This window comes from Stegodyphus dumicola, chromosome X2 (genome assembly GCF_044657685.1).
Source record: "Stegodyphus dumicola isolate Sdum_Otavi_A_Nest chromosome X2, ASM4465768v1".
NCBI classification, from domain to species: Eukaryota; Metazoa; Arthropoda; class Arachnida; order Araneae; family Eresidae; genus Stegodyphus; species Stegodyphus dumicola.
The window spans coordinates 103,368,174-103,387,203 of NC_140781.1; the positions used below are offsets into that span (position 1 = coordinate 103,368,174).

Genomic DNA, 19,030 nt, shown 5'->3' on the forward strand with positions numbered 1-19,030 from the left:
AACTAAGCGATTCTCTGATGTTAAGTTTTTCAAAATATTTCGTTAATGCTAAAACAATTACCCATGAATAGTTCAGATTCAATTTCAGTCTGACAATCGTTTCTTTAAAACCGACTGGGTTATTATAAACAATCTTTGAAGACCTTTATTAAAACTCAGTTTTTAAATAAAACAAGCTGGCACTTTTATAGGCAAAATTGGCCTGCATTATATTTGAAGAAATTAAATAATGAAAAATGTGCATAAATGTTTGTATATTTCTCTCATTGTGATTAAACAACGGTACATAGAGCATTGAATTTTGAATGACGCAATCCTACTGCGAATATGGGCCTGTGGAAGCGCAAATTTGTTTTGTTATCGATTTCATATTTTGTAAAACTTTAACGAGTTTTTGATTAACAAACTCAAGGATTTCAAAGCTAGCAATGGCAACGTTGTACAGAAAAAACATTTTTATCTCCAGCGCGTGAGACTCTGCATCGGAACTTCTAAAGATATGCTCAATTTAAAACTATTTTGCGATATTGCTCTTGAACTGAATTTTATGGTTCAAGTGCGAAGAACGTGATATTTAATAAATAAAGGTAACAGACAAAATGTAAAAAACGCCCCTTTGGACGTAATTTAAAATCTGAAACCTTTCAGATTTTTATTTTATTTTTTTAATCTTCTGTATACAAGTTATGCGCAAACTGCCCTGCAGAACTCTTCTAAAAATTTGCAACTGAGAGTTTTTCGCCTATCGTTTTATCTTGCTTACGAAACCTTCTAACATTGTTAGTAGTTGCCATTCCATTCAACCGCATCCATTGTGACTATTGAACACACATTATTTCTGGACAAAACAATTTTTTAGAAGCATATCTGAATCATACACCATTACGGGCGCATTCCGCATCCATTTTTCATCACATTTTATTAAGTTCTCTTCATCTTACAATAAATGACAATGGATGAAAGACAGAAGTGACTGGCAACGTGTTAGCTGGATGAAAGCAAGCAGCAGGAAAGTGTATCGCATTCAGAAAAAAAGCCTGTAAGAGAGCAGAAAAATTATAGCTCGCAATGATAATTTCGATTTAGATGTCTGAGACTGGTTACAGCGTTTACATAAGTACCTTCATTTACAGCGTTATATGAGATCGTATGACATAGTTTACTTTGTAAATGATGCATTTTAAAGAGATTTATTATAAGCACTTCCTATTTTTAAGACAGAAAGGGGAAACAGCGAAATTAAAGTGGATTGTTAAGAAACTGTTGCAAAGTAAAGTCAGAATTTTGATTTTCATATTTTTTACCTTATATATATATATCTATTAACATGAAAACATAATCTAAGAAAAATCAAGTATCATATTCAATTTGGAATATTGGCACAAAATAGTGAATTTGCTAATGCATATAACATTGTAATAAACAAACAATAAAAATATGAGAGCTATTCCAAAATCCCTAAACACACCATTTTGGGGAAAAAAATAAAATTCATTCAAAAATTATCTCATACACAAAAAATGCGAAGCTATAAGTGCAAATGGATTTTACATCTCTCGACACGTCTTCATCAGAGGGTTGGTTTACATATATATACATATACAAACATAAAAGCACTTTAATATAAAATGAAAATATGATTTTAATTCCAGATTCTTTGATCTTATCTTTAATGGGAAACTATCCTTTTAAAACTGCATTTATTTTTATCGCATATTAAGGACTGTCTTACTTCAGGAAGTTTTAAAGTACCATCAATAACTATTGGCTTTGTAGAAAAAACATTAATTTAAATCAAAATCAGCGTGCTTCTCTTTGACCTATTCTTGTAAAGGAAAGTAAATGAAAAGTTTTCGCTTCATTATAAAATAATTCAACTTCGTCAATGCTTATGTTGTAGTCGTCAATACTTTCTGGTAGTTGAACATTTTTCTTCAGCTCTAGAATACTCAAAAATGAAAGAGATGCTGAAGAATTTAAATGAGAAACGCCTTTCTCTCTCTCAGCGTAATTTTATTGCATCATCGCTAAATGGCGCCTGTTTTGAAAAGCACTTAAGAGCATTTTTAACAATGACATAACTTTTCTTTTACCCATTGGCTTTCTCACGTAAAAGGTATGAGTACTAAGGAATGACAGAAGCAAACAACTGCTAAATATTCAACCAATATCATACATGTTGATATATGGTATAACTGGATTACATATAATTATTATATATTACTACATTCACTTATAATATAACTGGATAATTCCATGTCTAGCGAAAAAGTGTTAAAATCCTTCAATGAAATTCTAACTTCTGAATTAAAATTCCTCTCTTCTTACGCTTACTGCTTATAGCTACCTTTAAAATAAAGATCTGTTTGTTTACGATTGCTTCTTCACTGCAAGAAAATTTTTACTCGAGGAATTAAATGATTGCGAATTACTTATGATATCGTTCATATGTGCATGCATATATGCAAGTATATGCATGCACATATGAACATACATATTTACATATATACATATGCACAAATGTTTACAAAGTTTTAGGACTGAAGAACCTATGGTTAAAGAACACAGCAGTTAGAAAGCAGATGAGGCCATAACGTCGCCTGAAAATCTTAATGGTTCTTTAGAGGATGATTTGATACTTCAAAATATTAAATAGCGGTATAAATTAGTGGAAGGATTTTTTTCCTTAACTCCCTCGTTACTTTCTTCCAATTTTTTTTTATATTCTTAAAAAGGTGTCTTTTAAGGCCTGACTGAGCTTTAGAAGGAAAGCACCCATATGCGCAAAATCCAGGAATTAAGCGCTAAGATCACATTTTTCTTTGCAATCAATTATTTGGAATTGACTTCCTGTTTTCAGCCTTTGAATTAGCAACAACAGATATCAGTGGTGTAAAATAAAACAAAATAATTCATTTAAAATGCGCCGTTGGCAGAAAATATATTTAGAAAAGCGAGCTGAGATGTGTTAGTAATCAGTGCCACCTAATGTTTATTTGATAGCTTCGTAGGAACTAACTGAAATAAGTGGCCCCAAAACATTCTAGAAGTACTATGTGCAGTACTATGTACAACAAAATGATGATAGCTTTATTATATGTTTCGTAGATGAAGCTACTTATTAAATTTCTATTCAGGCATAGTTTTCCTTGGATATTGATATATGTTAATTCAGATTCCTTTTGGTTCTGAACCAAGGAATTAATGTTCGTGGTTATCCTTGATGACTTCTTGACATTGTAATTGTTTTGTATAATGAACTTAAAAAGTAAGAAAATATAAAGTACTATAGTAGAATAATAACTTACCTGTAACAGGGGCGTTAGTAGTCGGATTAGGTCCACCTACTAATGGATTAAGTCTAGCACCACAATATCTGTCCCCTCCAAGTCTTAGGTAATCCGTCGGGCATTCAATAATGCCTATACCAGCTTCCCCAGCTCCAACAGTTGGAGAGTTATTCGGATTAAGATTCAAAAGAATAAAACTTCTGATATCTTCAGCAATATAGGTTTGAGAGCAACGTCCAACTTCTTTTCGGAAACATATAGCATAATTGAGATTATTCAAGTACCCGCCATTTTCGATTGAAGATTGATCTGCGACGTAATTGAAACTAGAGAACTTCCCTGTAACTCCAGTGAAATATTGGAGGCAGTTTTGTGGAGCTGAAAATGCAAGAAAAATCATTGTCATTTAATTTTCAATATTCATCAATAAATTCAAACATATTAGAGTTTAGGTGCACATTTTCTTAAATGAGAATAAATAAAAACAGATATTTAGAAAATTGCCAGAGATATCCTTTACAAAGATGCCTACTTTTTGTCATTATTCTTTACCAGATCAGCTTGAACGAAAAGTGTATGTACTACACAGTTGTTAGGGTACTATAATTTAAATTTTGAAGGGAAGGAACTTGTCTTATTAATATTAAAAAGGGATAAATTCAGTTCTGAATGTGATAGTTTCATTTTATAAATTATTTCTAAAAGTTCTTAAGAACAGAGTATTATACTTAAGAGTTTATGCTAAATGCTAAAACTCTCTTGCAAAATAAAGAAAGCTAGCACAGTATGCGGAATTAAAAGTATTCCTCTCTTACGCTTTTTATGGTGTAATGAACAGCTTAACTAACAGAAATAAATTAAAGTCCTTATATGACTCAAATGAAGAACACAATTTATTTCAAAGATTTTCTACTTTGAAACTCTTCTCATAACCACATAACTACAGAAATTTAGTAATGAAAATTATACCAGTTGCCTTGCCGTTAGCATTCAAGTTTAAATGAGTTCACCAGTTTAACCTTTTCTACACCAAATAATAAAATATGGACTGTTAAATCACATCCGAACAAGTGTAAATAATATTATACTATCACATCTTTATTCTTCTGATTTCAAATAATTTAGGGGTATATCAACAGTCCATATTTTATTATTTGGTGTAGAAAAGGTTAAACTGGTGAACTCATTTAAACTTGAATTCAAAGGATACTTTTTTATTCCATTCTCATAGTAATTTAAATATTTCTCTGTATCTACATCTGTACACAAACATCAGTAATATTCTATGCGGTTTAAAGAATGAAACGGAAATAGATTTTATAAAATTTCATACTTTTTTAACGTAACAGTAATTTAAAGAGAAACACAAAGTAGTGCATACACATATTGATTTATTGTGCCTCTATATCATAAATAAAAATGCGTGGGGCACTTTTAAAATATTACTGTGTGACTTCTAGAATAACTACTGTCCAAAGGTAAATTGACTGAATGCTATATTATTATACGAAAATAGACTCTCATTCTGTTACTATTATGGTAGCTAATATTTTAGAACAGGAAATAAAACTAGAAAAATGAACATACTTGCGTCATGAGACTTTTTGTTTCTTAAAAGACATAATTTAACTAGTCAAACAAGTTTTAGACATAAAATCATTTATAAAAGATGGCCTGAAAAAAATTCAATCTTAATGGTTATTGCACTTAATGAGGTTCCTAATACTTTTCATCATTTTAATGAACCGAAGTTTAATATCTACAAGGAAATAATGAATCTGACATAGATATAATCTTATTAGCTATTCAGGGAAGATTGAAATTACGCAAAAACCAGATAAAAATCATTTCAATTTAGATCATTCAGGGTCAGGCAGCACTTGGAGTATATATTTATTTAGGTAGCTTTAAAATAAAAGCTTGGAATAACAGCAAAAATTATTTATTAAGAGAATATTTTCATCTATTTTACCACTGAAATTTATAATAATCTATATCTTATCTGAAAAGGAAGAGGTACATCCCATTCACACGAAATTCAATTAACCTAGTGACCCAAAGAGCAAATGACAGCACAGGATCAATATCTGAACTTAATTTGCATGTAAGAGTTTGAATCTACGCATGGTATCAAAATACAGAGACTTCCACTCATTTTCTTTTTTGTCATGCCTCAAACAGCAGCATAGAATAAGTAATAATTAGGTCTCTCACACACAGCAGCTGTTAAGACGCATTTTGTAAACACATAATTTAAAGCTATTTTGGAAGTTTACAGGAAGGAATTTGACTCTAATGAACAGATCGTAAAATAATAAAAAAAGATCACAAAATAATAAATTAGGCACAAAATGCTCATGAGCTCATGATGATAGCATACATTTATTCTTCTTTTAAGCGTGAATGAATTATGGAAACGCATAAAAGAAAACCAGGCATTGCAGCCAATATTGAACCACAATTATGCTTGTAAATGCAGCAATGCAACTGAAACCTTTATGAAGATCTCTTTTTATATATTTGACTGAAATAACTGAGCAATTACATTTAATTTTAAACGCGGTGCAAATGCAGTGGTATATCTAGGAGGGGGCGGAAGGCGAAGTCCGTCTTCGGCGGCACATTTTAAGGGCGGCATATTTCATCTGAAACATCACTTTATGTGGGTTAATCATGTGCATCCTGAAGGCCTAATTAATAATGAGAATAATGACATTCTGAACTGTCATACGGAATTAAATAGACAAGAACAATTGTTTTTACTCTAGATAAAGAAATCACTACGAGATTTCAATAGCTACAGTTCTCGCTGTAGCTTTTTGATTCCGTCAAAACTTTTGAACAACTTTTATGAATATCAAATAAATTAAGATCACGATGACATTAATAAGGAAGAATTCACATTTAAGAGAGAAATATTTCAGTGTTTTCTTCCATTAACACTAGAGAAAAAACAAAGAAGGGCGGTCCTTTTGAATTTTTTCGCAGTTTGTTAGTAAAGCAAACTCCAGAACAAAGTTAATGCAAAAAAATAAATACAATTTCCAGAACAAAGTTAATACAATGTAGATGCCATCTCCAGAACAAAATCAACACAAAGTAACACAAAACGAAGTAAATACAATCTCCAGAACAAAGTTCCAAACACTGTAATACTATTGCTAGCGTTCCTGTCTTTTTCTGAAATTTTTGCTGTTGTCAGAGGAGTTTTCTAAATAAAAATCATTCAAGAGGTTATAAGATATTCCTCCCGCTTTCTTAGCATGCCTTCATGGGGTAATGGCCAGCACACTCGCCGCGTATTCGAGAGGTCAGAGGTTCGAGTCCCAGCGAGGGCATTGCTCATTTTTTACATCTCTTAGCATTAAAAAATAACATAATGTCTATACAGTGGCACCCGAAATAAAAGATTTGTGACTGAAGATTCTTCACCACAACCTTTCTCGATTGTCTACGTAACAACAAGATCAAACGAATGCACCTCTGCTATGTCACTGATGGTTTGGCGGCGAATAACAACAACAATAATAATAATACAATTTTTAAATGCTAGATTTGAAGTTTTTCTTCAAAAATGAACGTAGAGTTTAATTTACTTCCCTGCGTGTAGTTTTGACATTTTTTGTAGCTATATATTTGTATATGAAGAGGCGGCAAATTAGGAGACCATCCCAAGCGGCAAACTCAAGGACATCCCCGAGTGGCAAAAATTCTAGCTACGCCACTGGGAAAATGCTGACCAAATAAAGCTGTAGGTATTTGTTATGGTGACTTGGCCATCCTAGATCTATATGAAAATACTAAACAAAGACTGATTGTAGGTTTGGTTGGGTATGCTTAATTATATCCAAAGACGGCTAATTGCCTGAGAAGAGGGATGCCTTCATAAAAGAATTTTTAAGGGAAACTGGTATCCAGACTGCGTGCAATATTCTTCAAATTTGGAGCAAAATTTCAAATTCTTAGGCACTGTGTAGGAATGATTTGGAAATTTCGAATATGTGATTTATGGGACTGATCGAATATGTGACCTATGCTGTGGCACTGTCATCGCCCACTGCTAATACGCAATTTTGCAGCAGCATTTCCTGCTTTCTGTGATTTATCTCCGCGAGAGATATTGTCTTCAGCAAAAATTCATCACCCCAGATACTGCATGTTAAATCCTACTGCACACTGTTTTGCTTCCCAAATTTCTAGTTAATATTCTTTCGATCTACTGAAGATCCATAAATGTTTGAAAAAACTTCAGTATGTGATCAACTTAAAATAAATCAGAAAGTTAGCGGACTGCGTGGTACTCTTGCATATTACTGCAGCTCCGTATTCTCCACCCGTTACAAACATTAAAATGGATGATGTGTAGCGGCAACTGGCTTAAATGAGAGTACGTCGGCTTAAGAGTACTATTTTACCCCCCCCCCCCCTCAAAAGCAGCACTTTGGATGAACGTGATGTGTGAAACCGACGACAAGGTCAAGTAACTATTAATGGCTGCAAATTTGTTGATCATGCCATCCGTTTGCTTTTTCGTGATGAGAAGTTTGTTTGAGTTTCCATGCGGATTATTTCTCATTTAACTTATCAGAGAAGCCAGCCTCTTAAATGCTTCTTTCATGCGAATGTTTGAAGTATTTTCACACTAATAATAGGCCATATACATTTGAAATATTTTGTCCAAGGTTCAGAAAATTTACTTTTAACTTATGTCACTTTTCGTTTGAGCTAGCAATGTAACATTCGTTTTCAAAATAGTCCCCTATCGATTGTTCAGCCGGTATATTCCGTTGATTAACTTAGATAAGCTCAGTAGAAATCGTAATTCGGGTATTTTATAAGGTATTTCTCCTGCCTTCTTGGTGTGGTGGTCTGCACGCTCGGCGCGTATTCCAGAGGTCCGCGGTTCGATTCCAGGCGAAGGAGTTGCATATTTTTCATCTTCCTGCTTCCAAAATACCTAATGTCTCTGCAGTTTAACTCATAAAATCACAAAATTTGAAATTTTGCGCTACTTTTAACTAAAATGTATTTTCTCCGTTAACTAAAAATATCTCTCCTTTTGATATTTTGCCGCAAGTGGTTGAACTATTTATTTTCGGTTGGAAATACTTTGTAGGAAGTTTACTCATGATTTAATTTAAAACCCTACATATATAACTTTATATATTGATATTACTGAATATCGATAGCTCTTTTTCATCAGCATGTTAGGAAATAAACTAATATTAGTATAATAAGAGAAATATTAAGTGTAAAGGAACTTAACATTTTCTACAATAACTGACAAAACTATATATGCATTAAATGGTGCAAGCACAATGAGAGAGATGTCTTTTTATAATTCAGACGCCTAATTACATCTTATCAAAGCAATGAAAAATTGCACCAAGGATAATTCAGGCAGATGCTTAATCCCTTCGAAAAAACCGAAAAGTATGGTTGAGCTGAAACACAAGAAAATGAAAAATAGGAAAAAATAAAAAATTAAATGTAATTGCATACTCTTGGGATCCCGAGGAGCGCAACGTTTTGAAACAATTAAATGTATAAAAATTAATTATACTAAATGGTTAAGATTCAGTAACAATTTATTAGCCAACGAACTCAGGTAAAATAGCCTATGAGTTTACGATTTTTATAAAATTCGAATATCAAATGTACTTATTTATTTATAATTGTCTCGAAATTAATCTAATGTAAATTTTTAAAATCAGTATGGGCCAACTCCCCTCAGGATGAAGTTGGTCAGCTGACTATTTTTATAGACGACAATGATAGTCCACATAGGACAAATTTGGCGGAGGATTTTCTGGGAAATAAGTATATTAACGGAATGGATCGTTCAGCCAGATCTCTAGACCTGAAGCCTAAAAAACAACTGGGATGCTTTATTCCCTGTCTCAAAACATTACAGAGCTTGCACAGGGACTCAAAACTGCCTCTGACTTCCTGTATGAAATCACGTTTTGAGAGCTGTATAACTGCTAGGAGGGACACATACCCTATTAGTCTTCCGTTTTTGTTCCAACTCGCAAAGTCTATTTTAGGCCTTCCTTTTCGTCGATGAGCCTTACGTGCGATTATTAATGTGTACCATGTCTGCTGAATGATATATATATATATATATATATACATTACATTACATCAGCCTATGTCTATGCTGAATTTTATTAAAATATAACCGTCATTTCTAAAGACAGTCAACTAATTGTGAAAATTCTCTTGAACACCAGTCTATGTTACTAATAAAAATTATATTAGGTGCCGAATTTAAAGGCTTTGCAAGTGGATAGTTATTAATTTAGAAATTCAGTTAACTAAAAATGAAAGATATGGTTTCGAAGCAATATAGTAACTTCTTTAAAATACTTCTATTGTTCCATTTTCTAGGTTGTGCTTTCGCTTTTGAAGCATATTCTACCAGGAAAGTGAAATTTTGCTTACTTAATTACGTAAGCACTACGTAATTTACTACTTACCTTTTGAAGGATTATTACATTCAATGAATAGAACTTTAATATTCCATTTCCTTTTTCCTATGCCTTTCGTAGAGACGGTCAAATATATTGGTCCGATAGTGTTGTCAACGTCTATATACACTAAGGAAGAAATAATTTAAGTCAGTTAAACACAATTCTTCGAATAAAGGATGTTTAAAAGGATAAATTTAAGATAGTTCATGTTTGATTCTATAGTGAAATACGGTATTCATTTACAAGAGAATAAAACCTGCTAATACTGAGAAACCATCTTCATAGCGTTGTACATCAAAGGCCTTAAATCATAATCAAAGAGTTATGGCAGTTTAAAACTGCCTAAATAATGCAAAAATTCTAATGCATAAGTAGAAATTTGAATAATCCACTAAATGATTTATTAATATATTTTAGATTCAACACGTTTTCAAAGGATTAAATTTAATAATAATTTGAATGACGCATAAAGTAATAGGAACATTTTCAAAGTATGAATTTAAATTCCAGAGCGAATTAGCGCAAGGAATTAAAATACCAATTGAAAGTCATTCATTAACATCCATATCTACAGTTAAGATTTATTAAACAGTTTAGGAATGTTAATGAATTAAATTTTATCAAATAATTTAGGGACTTGAGGAAAAAATATAAATAGGCACATATTCATACATATACATGGTGTGCACAAATTATATGCATCTACGCAAGTACTCTTTTATGTATACATTGTTTAATAAAGAGAGGACTTTAATTTATATTTTATAAACTAATTCTTGGTGCTAGGTTTCACCATTCTATAAAGTTTAATTTTTTTTACCTATCATAAAACTTTAGATAGACAGACAGCGAATTATTATTAAATCTAGAATAACAACTGAGGCTTGAAAAGAATGTAAAAGACCCTTTTATTTAAACCAAAGAAGAACAGAAGACACACGGGGTGCTTACAACTCAGCCAGAACTTATGGTGCAGTTACAGGTAAAAAAAGTATATGGAACACCAGTGATGTACCATGGGTCAACTAGTAATACTTTCCCATACTAAATAATTCTTTAAAAAAATTGCAAGCTTTATAATAATTCACAAAGAAAGGTTGAGAGAATGAGCATTTGAAGCTTTTTAAAGATCTAGAGTTTACCTATTATGGTACATCGTGCAATCCCACTGCATGCCCCACATCCAGTATTTATTAAAAATAATTATATTGGATATAAAGAGATTACAATATAGTTTCAATACAGTTTGAAATTCACAAATTAAATTGGACATCTTCTTTGGTGTAACAAAAATAACAGATAAACATAACAATTATACAGATAAGCATAATGAGATATAATAAGTACTGGGAACACAATGTTATAATGAACTGTAAAAATAATAATAAAGAAGTGTCGATGGGATTATTACAGTTATAAAAGATTATTGCAGTTTATAATGTTCACAAGTGGTGTCATTTTGTACATATCCACAGGATGTAAAATTTCATTAAATTTATACAGTATGAGAACTTATATTTAACAAAGATCTAGGCCGTAGGAAGACAGTAAATGCATAATTTTTTAAAACTTTGGATACTGTTGTTTATCTTTAATTAGAAACCTTTGAAATGCCTGGATATCATTTTGTGGATATTTTTTGTGAATATCCTCAGTTAAGGGGCATGTCCCCCACATATGCAGATGTCGGAGTTTGCCATATTTCTAGCTTAGAAGTATTAGTTTACTATATAATAGGACTGTGAGGAATATATAACATATTCCTTGCATATGTAGTTATATATTCCTTCGTGTCCTGTTATATAGTAATTTAATGAAGGATTCGAGTACAGAAATGCGAAGCTTACGTTTAGGATGAAGTTACTGATGAGTCTTCCCTCTGAAGAATTATTCCACAAATCTTACCAATACTATGAAGCAAGTTGTTTTAGTTGGTACTTGAAATTTGAGCGAGACCATGGAAGGGTGATTTCAATACCATCTTGATTAACAGCTGCTTCTTTGGATAATTCCTCTGCCTGATCATTACCAAAGCCAGCACTTATAGTGAGAGAGCTTAAAATAACAGTAAGTTCAGATTTGAAATAAGCTAGTAGCCAAAGACAACGCAAATTGATTTAACGCGAAACTGGCTCAAAACTTCTCACCGCGTAACGATTTAAATTTCGGCAGCTATCATGCAAAGCCGAAGAATTACAATCTTATCAGAGATAGCAAAACCTAATAACTTCGGCTAGAGAGGAAGAAACCACGCTCTGTCTTACAACTCAGAAACTTACACTTAAATACTTCTTAAACTAATTTGAATTCTGGTAGGGAAATGGAAAAGAGAAGTAACAGTAAAGGCTGAAATTATAAACAAATGGTTATACAAAATAATAGTAACCTCACAGATGTTTACAGTTATCTGAATAAAAAAGAAGGACAATTCACTTTAAGCTTTTTATAATTAAAACTTTAAAGCATTCCAATGCAGATCCAAATTCGTGCGACAGTAATAAAAATATAATTACTTACTGTGCTGTCCTGTATTGCGACCACATATTTTCGGTATTGGAGCATTGATGTTATTTCCAAAGACGCTAAATTTGTCATCCAGGCAATCTCCATCTGTTGGTTTAGCCAACTCGAAATCCATGAAATCCAACCTTATCTGGCATAATGGAGCTTTGTGTGGGCGAAGAAGTGTTAAGGTGCAGGAGGTTTCGGCTGATTCTGTTATCTCATGGGGGAATCCAGGATTAGTGAAGTGAGTAAAATTTTGATTAGTTGCTGTTCCACATGTTCTTTGAACTAGTAAGAATTTTAAGGAAAGGAAAGACGGCTTTAAGTTTCTAAAAACTACCTTTCACGAATTAAAAAAATGTGTATTTCCTTGTATTGATATTTAAAGGGAAGTATTAGTTATGAAAGTAATACTATTCATAATAGTTTAAACTGAACCATTAACACAAAATTAAGAATAAATCATTAATTAAAGAATTTAATATGTGATAATTAAAAGTAAAAATTAATTCTATCATCTACCTGAACTAAAAGGGTACTGACAAGTATACTGCACTGAAAAAGAAAGATGCACGAAAAAAAAGGTTTAAGGAGTCATTGAAAAAAATGGCTTTTAAAAAGAATTCGCAATTTTACTGGTCAGCATTTATAATACTATGAGGAAGGCCGACAAACTTTGCTTGACAGACGCTTATTACACGAAGGATAATGTTTCTTCATACTAATCATGCCAAGTCAGTTATATACAATAAAATCTTGTCTGTACCAAATATATATAGCTTCTTTTGTCTCTGTCTTTGGTTTGACAACATTTATTACAACAAATGCTTTTTCTGAAATACTTATTTACTTTAATTGTGTTAATAAATGTACATTATACGATGGAAATTGATACTATCGCTATGCTGTTTACCCCTTGAGGTTGTGACCATTATTTCTGTTACACATGTATGTATATTCCCGTAAATGACTGCCGGCAAGGGAAAGTAGTTAGTGAATCTAACTGCCGTACCGAAAGGAGAATCCTGGAAAGGCATGGATATAAATTGTCTGTCCTTTCATAGCCACCCCCCGGGGGAAGATGTTCGTCTCTGGTGTCCTGTCCTTTCATAACAGGTAACGGAGGTCATCTATTAGGTGCCTCCATAGCAAAATAACCACTGCTTCTGGCTTTAACAGTGGCGAAAGCCTAAATTGGCTAATGCCCGTCATAAAAACATTTTTCGCTAAATGTCCGTTTTCGCTAAAGGTAATAATTCAACGTTCATTCACGTCTTTGTGAAATATCATCACATCGTGGCTTGTCTTTTTGCAACGTATCTGTCGCCGACGCTCTTAGGGATGTTTTTGAGATAGGCACGACAAGCACGTTTAGAAAATTTTGGGTCGTTTTTTCTAAAAAAATCTCCCTAACTTATCTCTTACTTGACTTTTATATTTTAAAAATTTTCTTGCACACTCTGCAGAACCTCCGGGGCGAGACTGAGTAAATTTCGAGCTAATCTTGGGTCCTGCAAGCGATTTTTGTCAAGTACAATTGGAACCCGTCATATAGAATTGGCCAGATCTTGTTGGATGAGTGCATTGCTTATGAACGAAAATGGCCCGTGGAAGGCCAAACGTATATTTGAAAAACTGCCTAATTGTTTTGTGTATTAGCAGTTTCATTATTCTGAACCAAACCACTAATGTCAAAATATAACATCACAAGGTGACATGTGTGAAGAACGCTGGGAAATTTTTACTTCAAACAATTTGGGAAGAATCCCTCATAAGTAGATGGAGGGCAAAGGTAACTTTGTCAAAAGTCCTTGACTTCGGCAAGAACTTCTTGACCATCACACACCATTTCTTCGATTAAACTCGTGTCAGCTTGATCTTTTATATTTCTAAGAGCAGTGGTTAATGTCATGTCACGTACTACTTGTACCTCGTCTAAGATACCGATACATTCTATGCTCTCACTCTACAGTTCTGCAGTTTACAAGTGAATGCTGTATGGAAAGACAAAACCAAGTTTGATCTTCCCTGAAAATAGACACTGATTGCATCCAATGGCAATAGAACTGGTTTTCTCTTCGTGCCTTAGCATTATTCAAAAGATGGTCTTTATACAAATACTATTCAGCCTTCAACACGTTTTTAAAAGCAGCGCGCAATTTTGTCACAAGATGGTAGGGGATCACATCAAAACTTTTGAGGCTTTACTTTCTTGAGAGTGTTGTGTAGAGTACTTTTGTAGCAGACTTTCTAAAGAAGGTGGATTACTTATTACAAAAACATTCTCATGGATTATCTGCTTTCAAAGGGATGCCTTCGACGAGGGCTTTCTAAACAAAACAACCCCGTAGTTATATTATTCGCGAGAAAGTCATGAAAAATTCCGTCTTCGAATATTATTCTGCCATTTACTAAACTTCGGTGATTTTAGTCAGTCAGCTAATGGTAGACTCAGTGCTTTAATTCATTATACTCACTTCTACATTACTAATGAAAAAACTGTCTACATAACAGTTAGGTCCGCCGAGGATAGTACAAAGGACACAAATTGCAGTGATCCAGTACATTATTTAATAAGTTATTGCGAGCGTGTTATCACAAAAATATAAATTAAATGATGTTTTTAATGATAAATGTTGAATACAGGGTTCATAAAATGAAAATACTTGTCAGCATTTAAAATTAAATTGGAAATTAGTTAATTTCTAGAGATGATCAAAAAGTACGAGTGATATGTTTGAATAATTTGTTATCAACTCATGAAGGATTAAGAGATGTTTGTATGCTTCAGGCCAGTTAATCGTGTTGAAACGTTAAAAACGTAAGCCATGAGAAGTTTCATTTTAAGATAATTTATAGGGATGGTAGGATTTTATTTTTAATGTTCTTTTGAAACATGTTTTTTATAAGGAGCAACTTTTCCTGTGTATTCCCTTTAGTAACAAAGCGAACAGGAAATGAATAATAAAATCAAGTACACAGATTTCAAGCAAAACGAAAGAAATAATTTTAAAATACTTACAAATGCAGCATACTCCAAATCCTGAAGCACAAGTTCCAATTTGCGTTCCATGCAATCGTATGCAATCATTTAATGAGAAACATATTCCTGACATCTGCCCATTTGGCGAAGAGCATGGTATGTTTAGGAATCGTACAATGCTGAAAACAGATCTATCTAAAATAGGAAAATAAATGTTTATTAAAATTAGTACTAGTATAAACTTACGAGAATCTTTATTATAGATGAACATACATTCAATAAATTAAGATGTAAAACGCTTGCGCAATATGACTGCCTATTTTGATTGCATAAATTACTGAATGAATAGCAATCTTTTAAGTGTTTTCGACGTTTCGCAGTTCTGCAGGCTTAAACAACTTCAAGAACAAAATTGGCAAAGCAATTGCGTTTTATGTGTTGCAAAGTCTGAATTATTCGGAAAATATTAAAATCACTAGTACAAGAACTAAACATTAGTTAAGTCCTGTAATACAAACTAGGCAGATCAAGGTTAGCTGTCCAACTTTGAGTACAACGAATAATCTATGCAAAGATCAATTAGATTATATTGTACAGGATTTTTGTTAGTATGTTTAAATAATAAGTTTTAGCTCTATTTTAATTTTACTCAAGAACACCGCACGAAACGGAATGTGATAATTTAAAATGAAAGAACGAATCACAGCTATAATTAAATTGAATAATTTTGATAAATTAACTGTAGATAACTTTCTTTTCGGTAGTTCTGCATCGAAGCGTGAGCACATACATCGCAAGGACACCGGGATCATTAGGTTATGTCGTTCGTCGTAACCCATGAACCGGTTTGAACATATTATAAATAATTTCTCCTTAGTCAGTGCGAAATGTCAGATATTATCAAGATCATTATACAAGGTACAATACTGATTACTGCCGGTGCACAGGCTTTTCTTTTGCTCGTCTTAAACGGATACTGAGATATTACGTTTATGGCATTTCTTTTATATTTTACTTGCTTTCGTTGATTCTTGTATGTTTAGAATGTTAGACCATTTTTATTGAGCAAACAGAACAGTTATATTCTTAGCTCCTTTTGAGCAAAATACATTAATTTTGTAGATAATATGTGTTTTAAAAGCACGATAATATGTTTTAATTAATCAGAAATTATTCATAAGTTTTTTAACAATTATAAACCTCATTGTCAAGAAGTTAAGAATTTATCTGTAACTAATATCTAAAGTACACAGTGCGTTGTGTCTTTAACCCCTAGTTACAATTCAGAAATATAAAGTTGTGTCTAAATTTATGGCTAAAAAATCAGTAAATTTCTCTAAAACCTGGTTGATTTTGTAGAAGTTGCATATGTTGTGTTCGAGTTAAACAATTTAAGGGAAAGTAGATATTATGCGTTTTCTTAGATCGAAAAATCGAAAGTTGACTCCTAGCATCTCAACATCAGCAGAAAATCAAGCTTTTATAGCGGTGTCAAATTTAATACCAGAATAAAAGATAAGAGTTACAATTTTTCAGACTAAACAAACACCCATCAACTCGGCTGGTTATACCTTGTCAATTATCAGTTAAATTATCTATTGATGCTAATGAGCTTTGTATTAGTTACTGCATGAAAGAGACTTACTTATGAGAGGAGCGCCGTGCACATGTTTTCCGTGAATAAGTGACGTTTGAACCGCTCCACAGTATTTACAGGACAGGTCTAAAATGATACATGTTGACAGCAGTGTTATAAACACCTTCATTTCCTAAAATATTAAATATAATTCCATTTAATTATTAAAGCTGCTCAAGGTTCCGTGCATAGGAAAAAAATCTAAAAAGTATAACAAAAGGGAATATTAAATCAACTAATAAAAATAATGCAGGAGATGTAATAAGTAAATGCTATATATAATATGCGTTATTTTACGTAACAAATAATTTCGTAGTACAAGAGGGTTATCTAAATTTGTTCATTTAAAATTCCTAACTAACGAGTATATGCATCACTTTTCGTTTCACCACACAAATAATTTACCTTGGAAGAACTGAAAACTATTTTGGCAGTTTCACTGTGAGAGGTATTTATGAATTATCTGCAACCTGAGAAATAAGCTAGGCTCCAGAAATCGTGATAATTTGCCAATAAATGCAAGAATTTTCAGTCGTAACAATGTCCTTAATCTCCTGTAGTACAAGAATAACAAGTCATAGTATTTTAAATCTCGATAGCTTAGATACACGAAGATGAAGACGAAATAACTTTTATTCAGCGCGGTGAACAATAAAAGATAATATTAATCCAGAGCAGTGGATGAAAGCTATCTTGCCTGAAGACCACTTCCTTCCTCTAATTTGAAGCTTTGTTACAGAAGATAAGTAGTCAATATCTATCAGAAGAAGGTAAGTGGGGAGAAACAACCAGACTGTCACGAGATTTACTCTGCTGCAACAATGTAATGAATTTCAAGATAGTCGTCAATGTTACTTTAGGTAACTATTGCAGGTCTAGATTCTGATTAATCCACAAGTATGCTAAAAAATGAAATTTCTGTAAAAAAATTAAATACCATGAAATATTTTTGCTACTGAGGATAAAGTATTACACTTGACAAAAATAAAAAGATTCTTCAAATATTTGATTAGAAGACTGATTGTTTGTAATAAAGCTCTTCATAATGTGAATTTCAAATTTTTACCTGAACCAAGAAAACATTATGCAAAAGAAAATTACTAGCGGAAGATGGGGGAAATGCAAACTTACAAAAGGATATATTTTTACATAATTGGTGCTTATACAGAGCTGGAATTACGAAATCTCTGACAAAATTTACTGTTGCGTTGCATACATTGATGAAGATAATTTCAGCCACCAGAATTCTTTCGATAACAACTACTGAAATTAGTTTATATCTCTTCGCTGTGCAGTGCTAAAGCAAACAAAATGATCAGTCGTAGGCTTGTAGGCTTATGGGACATCCTATGTGTGGTCAAAAATTAAATTTGAGATTTTAAATGTCGTAAACAGCAAGCAGATGATCTAAAATTTATCGAATACTTTATATCTGCACTTTTTTTCAGTAGATTTTGAAGCACTTTGGAAACATGCTTACACCAAATATTTTACAACGTACCATCATTTTATGTGCGTATATAATACCAGAAAATAAAGTGAATCACCTTAATCAACTTGAAATTAAACCTAATTTAAATATGCCTTCTTCATTTTTATTATTCAGAAAATGTTTGATTAGTGTTTGAACATGAAATGAGTTTTAAGAAAGCGCATGCAGTATCCTTGTAAAATATTCAATAATAAACATTATTATTGGAATACATAAATTCTGAATAACTAAAATGAGAAAGTTGCGTCCTTATTTAATTTATTTAATGTAAACACTAGTAGTTGAGCATCTTAGGAGAAACCTGTCATCATAAAATTGCACTAATTAATGCTACTCAAAATTCTTATTTATTGAAGACACATAAATGGATACATGAAGTCTCACAGCAAAAGGAAACACGGAAAATGCAGAATCAGTAACGGGGACTGAAAGCTGTTAAATACCACCTAGAATTATTTTAAAAATTATTGCATGAATATTCAGTCTTATCTAAGGTATTTGAAGGTGGTTTAATGACGGAGAAATGCATAAGCAATTTTATAGAAGAAAGTAACAAATAAGTTGACAGTTCGTAGAAAATCATAAAAAGTAGCCGAATGCTTGTAAAAGTTATGTAGGTTTAAATAAGTTACATGATATTAAAACTGAAAA

General features: G+C 32.4%; 1 protein-coding gene across 4 annotated transcripts in view; it reads right to left on the reverse strand.

Annotated features, from left to right (window-relative positions):
* The window catches only part of LOC118184682 (uncharacterized), a 28,541-nt gene that overhangs the window by 2,776 nt on the left and 6,735 nt on the right, over window positions 1-19,030 (reverse strand). For 3 of the 4 annotated variants that reach the window (XM_085808853.1, XM_085808852.1, XM_085808851.1), the window contains exons 2-6: window positions 16,897-17,020; window positions 15,291-15,446; window positions 12,281-12,556; window positions 9,770-9,889; window positions 3,309-3,668 (exon numbers count right to left, since the gene is read on the reverse strand). In XM_085808853.1, coding sequence (XP_085664979.1) covers window positions 3,309-3,668; window positions 9,770-9,889; window positions 12,281-12,556; window positions 15,291-15,446; window positions 16,897-17,017 — 1,033 coding nt within the window. In that variant the 5' untranslated portion in view covers window positions 17,018-17,020. The remainder of the gene's footprint in view (window positions 1-3,308; window positions 3,669-9,769; window positions 9,890-12,280; window positions 12,557-15,290; window positions 15,447-16,896; window positions 17,021-19,030) is intronic. The other variant, XM_085808854.1, reaches the window with a different exon arrangement.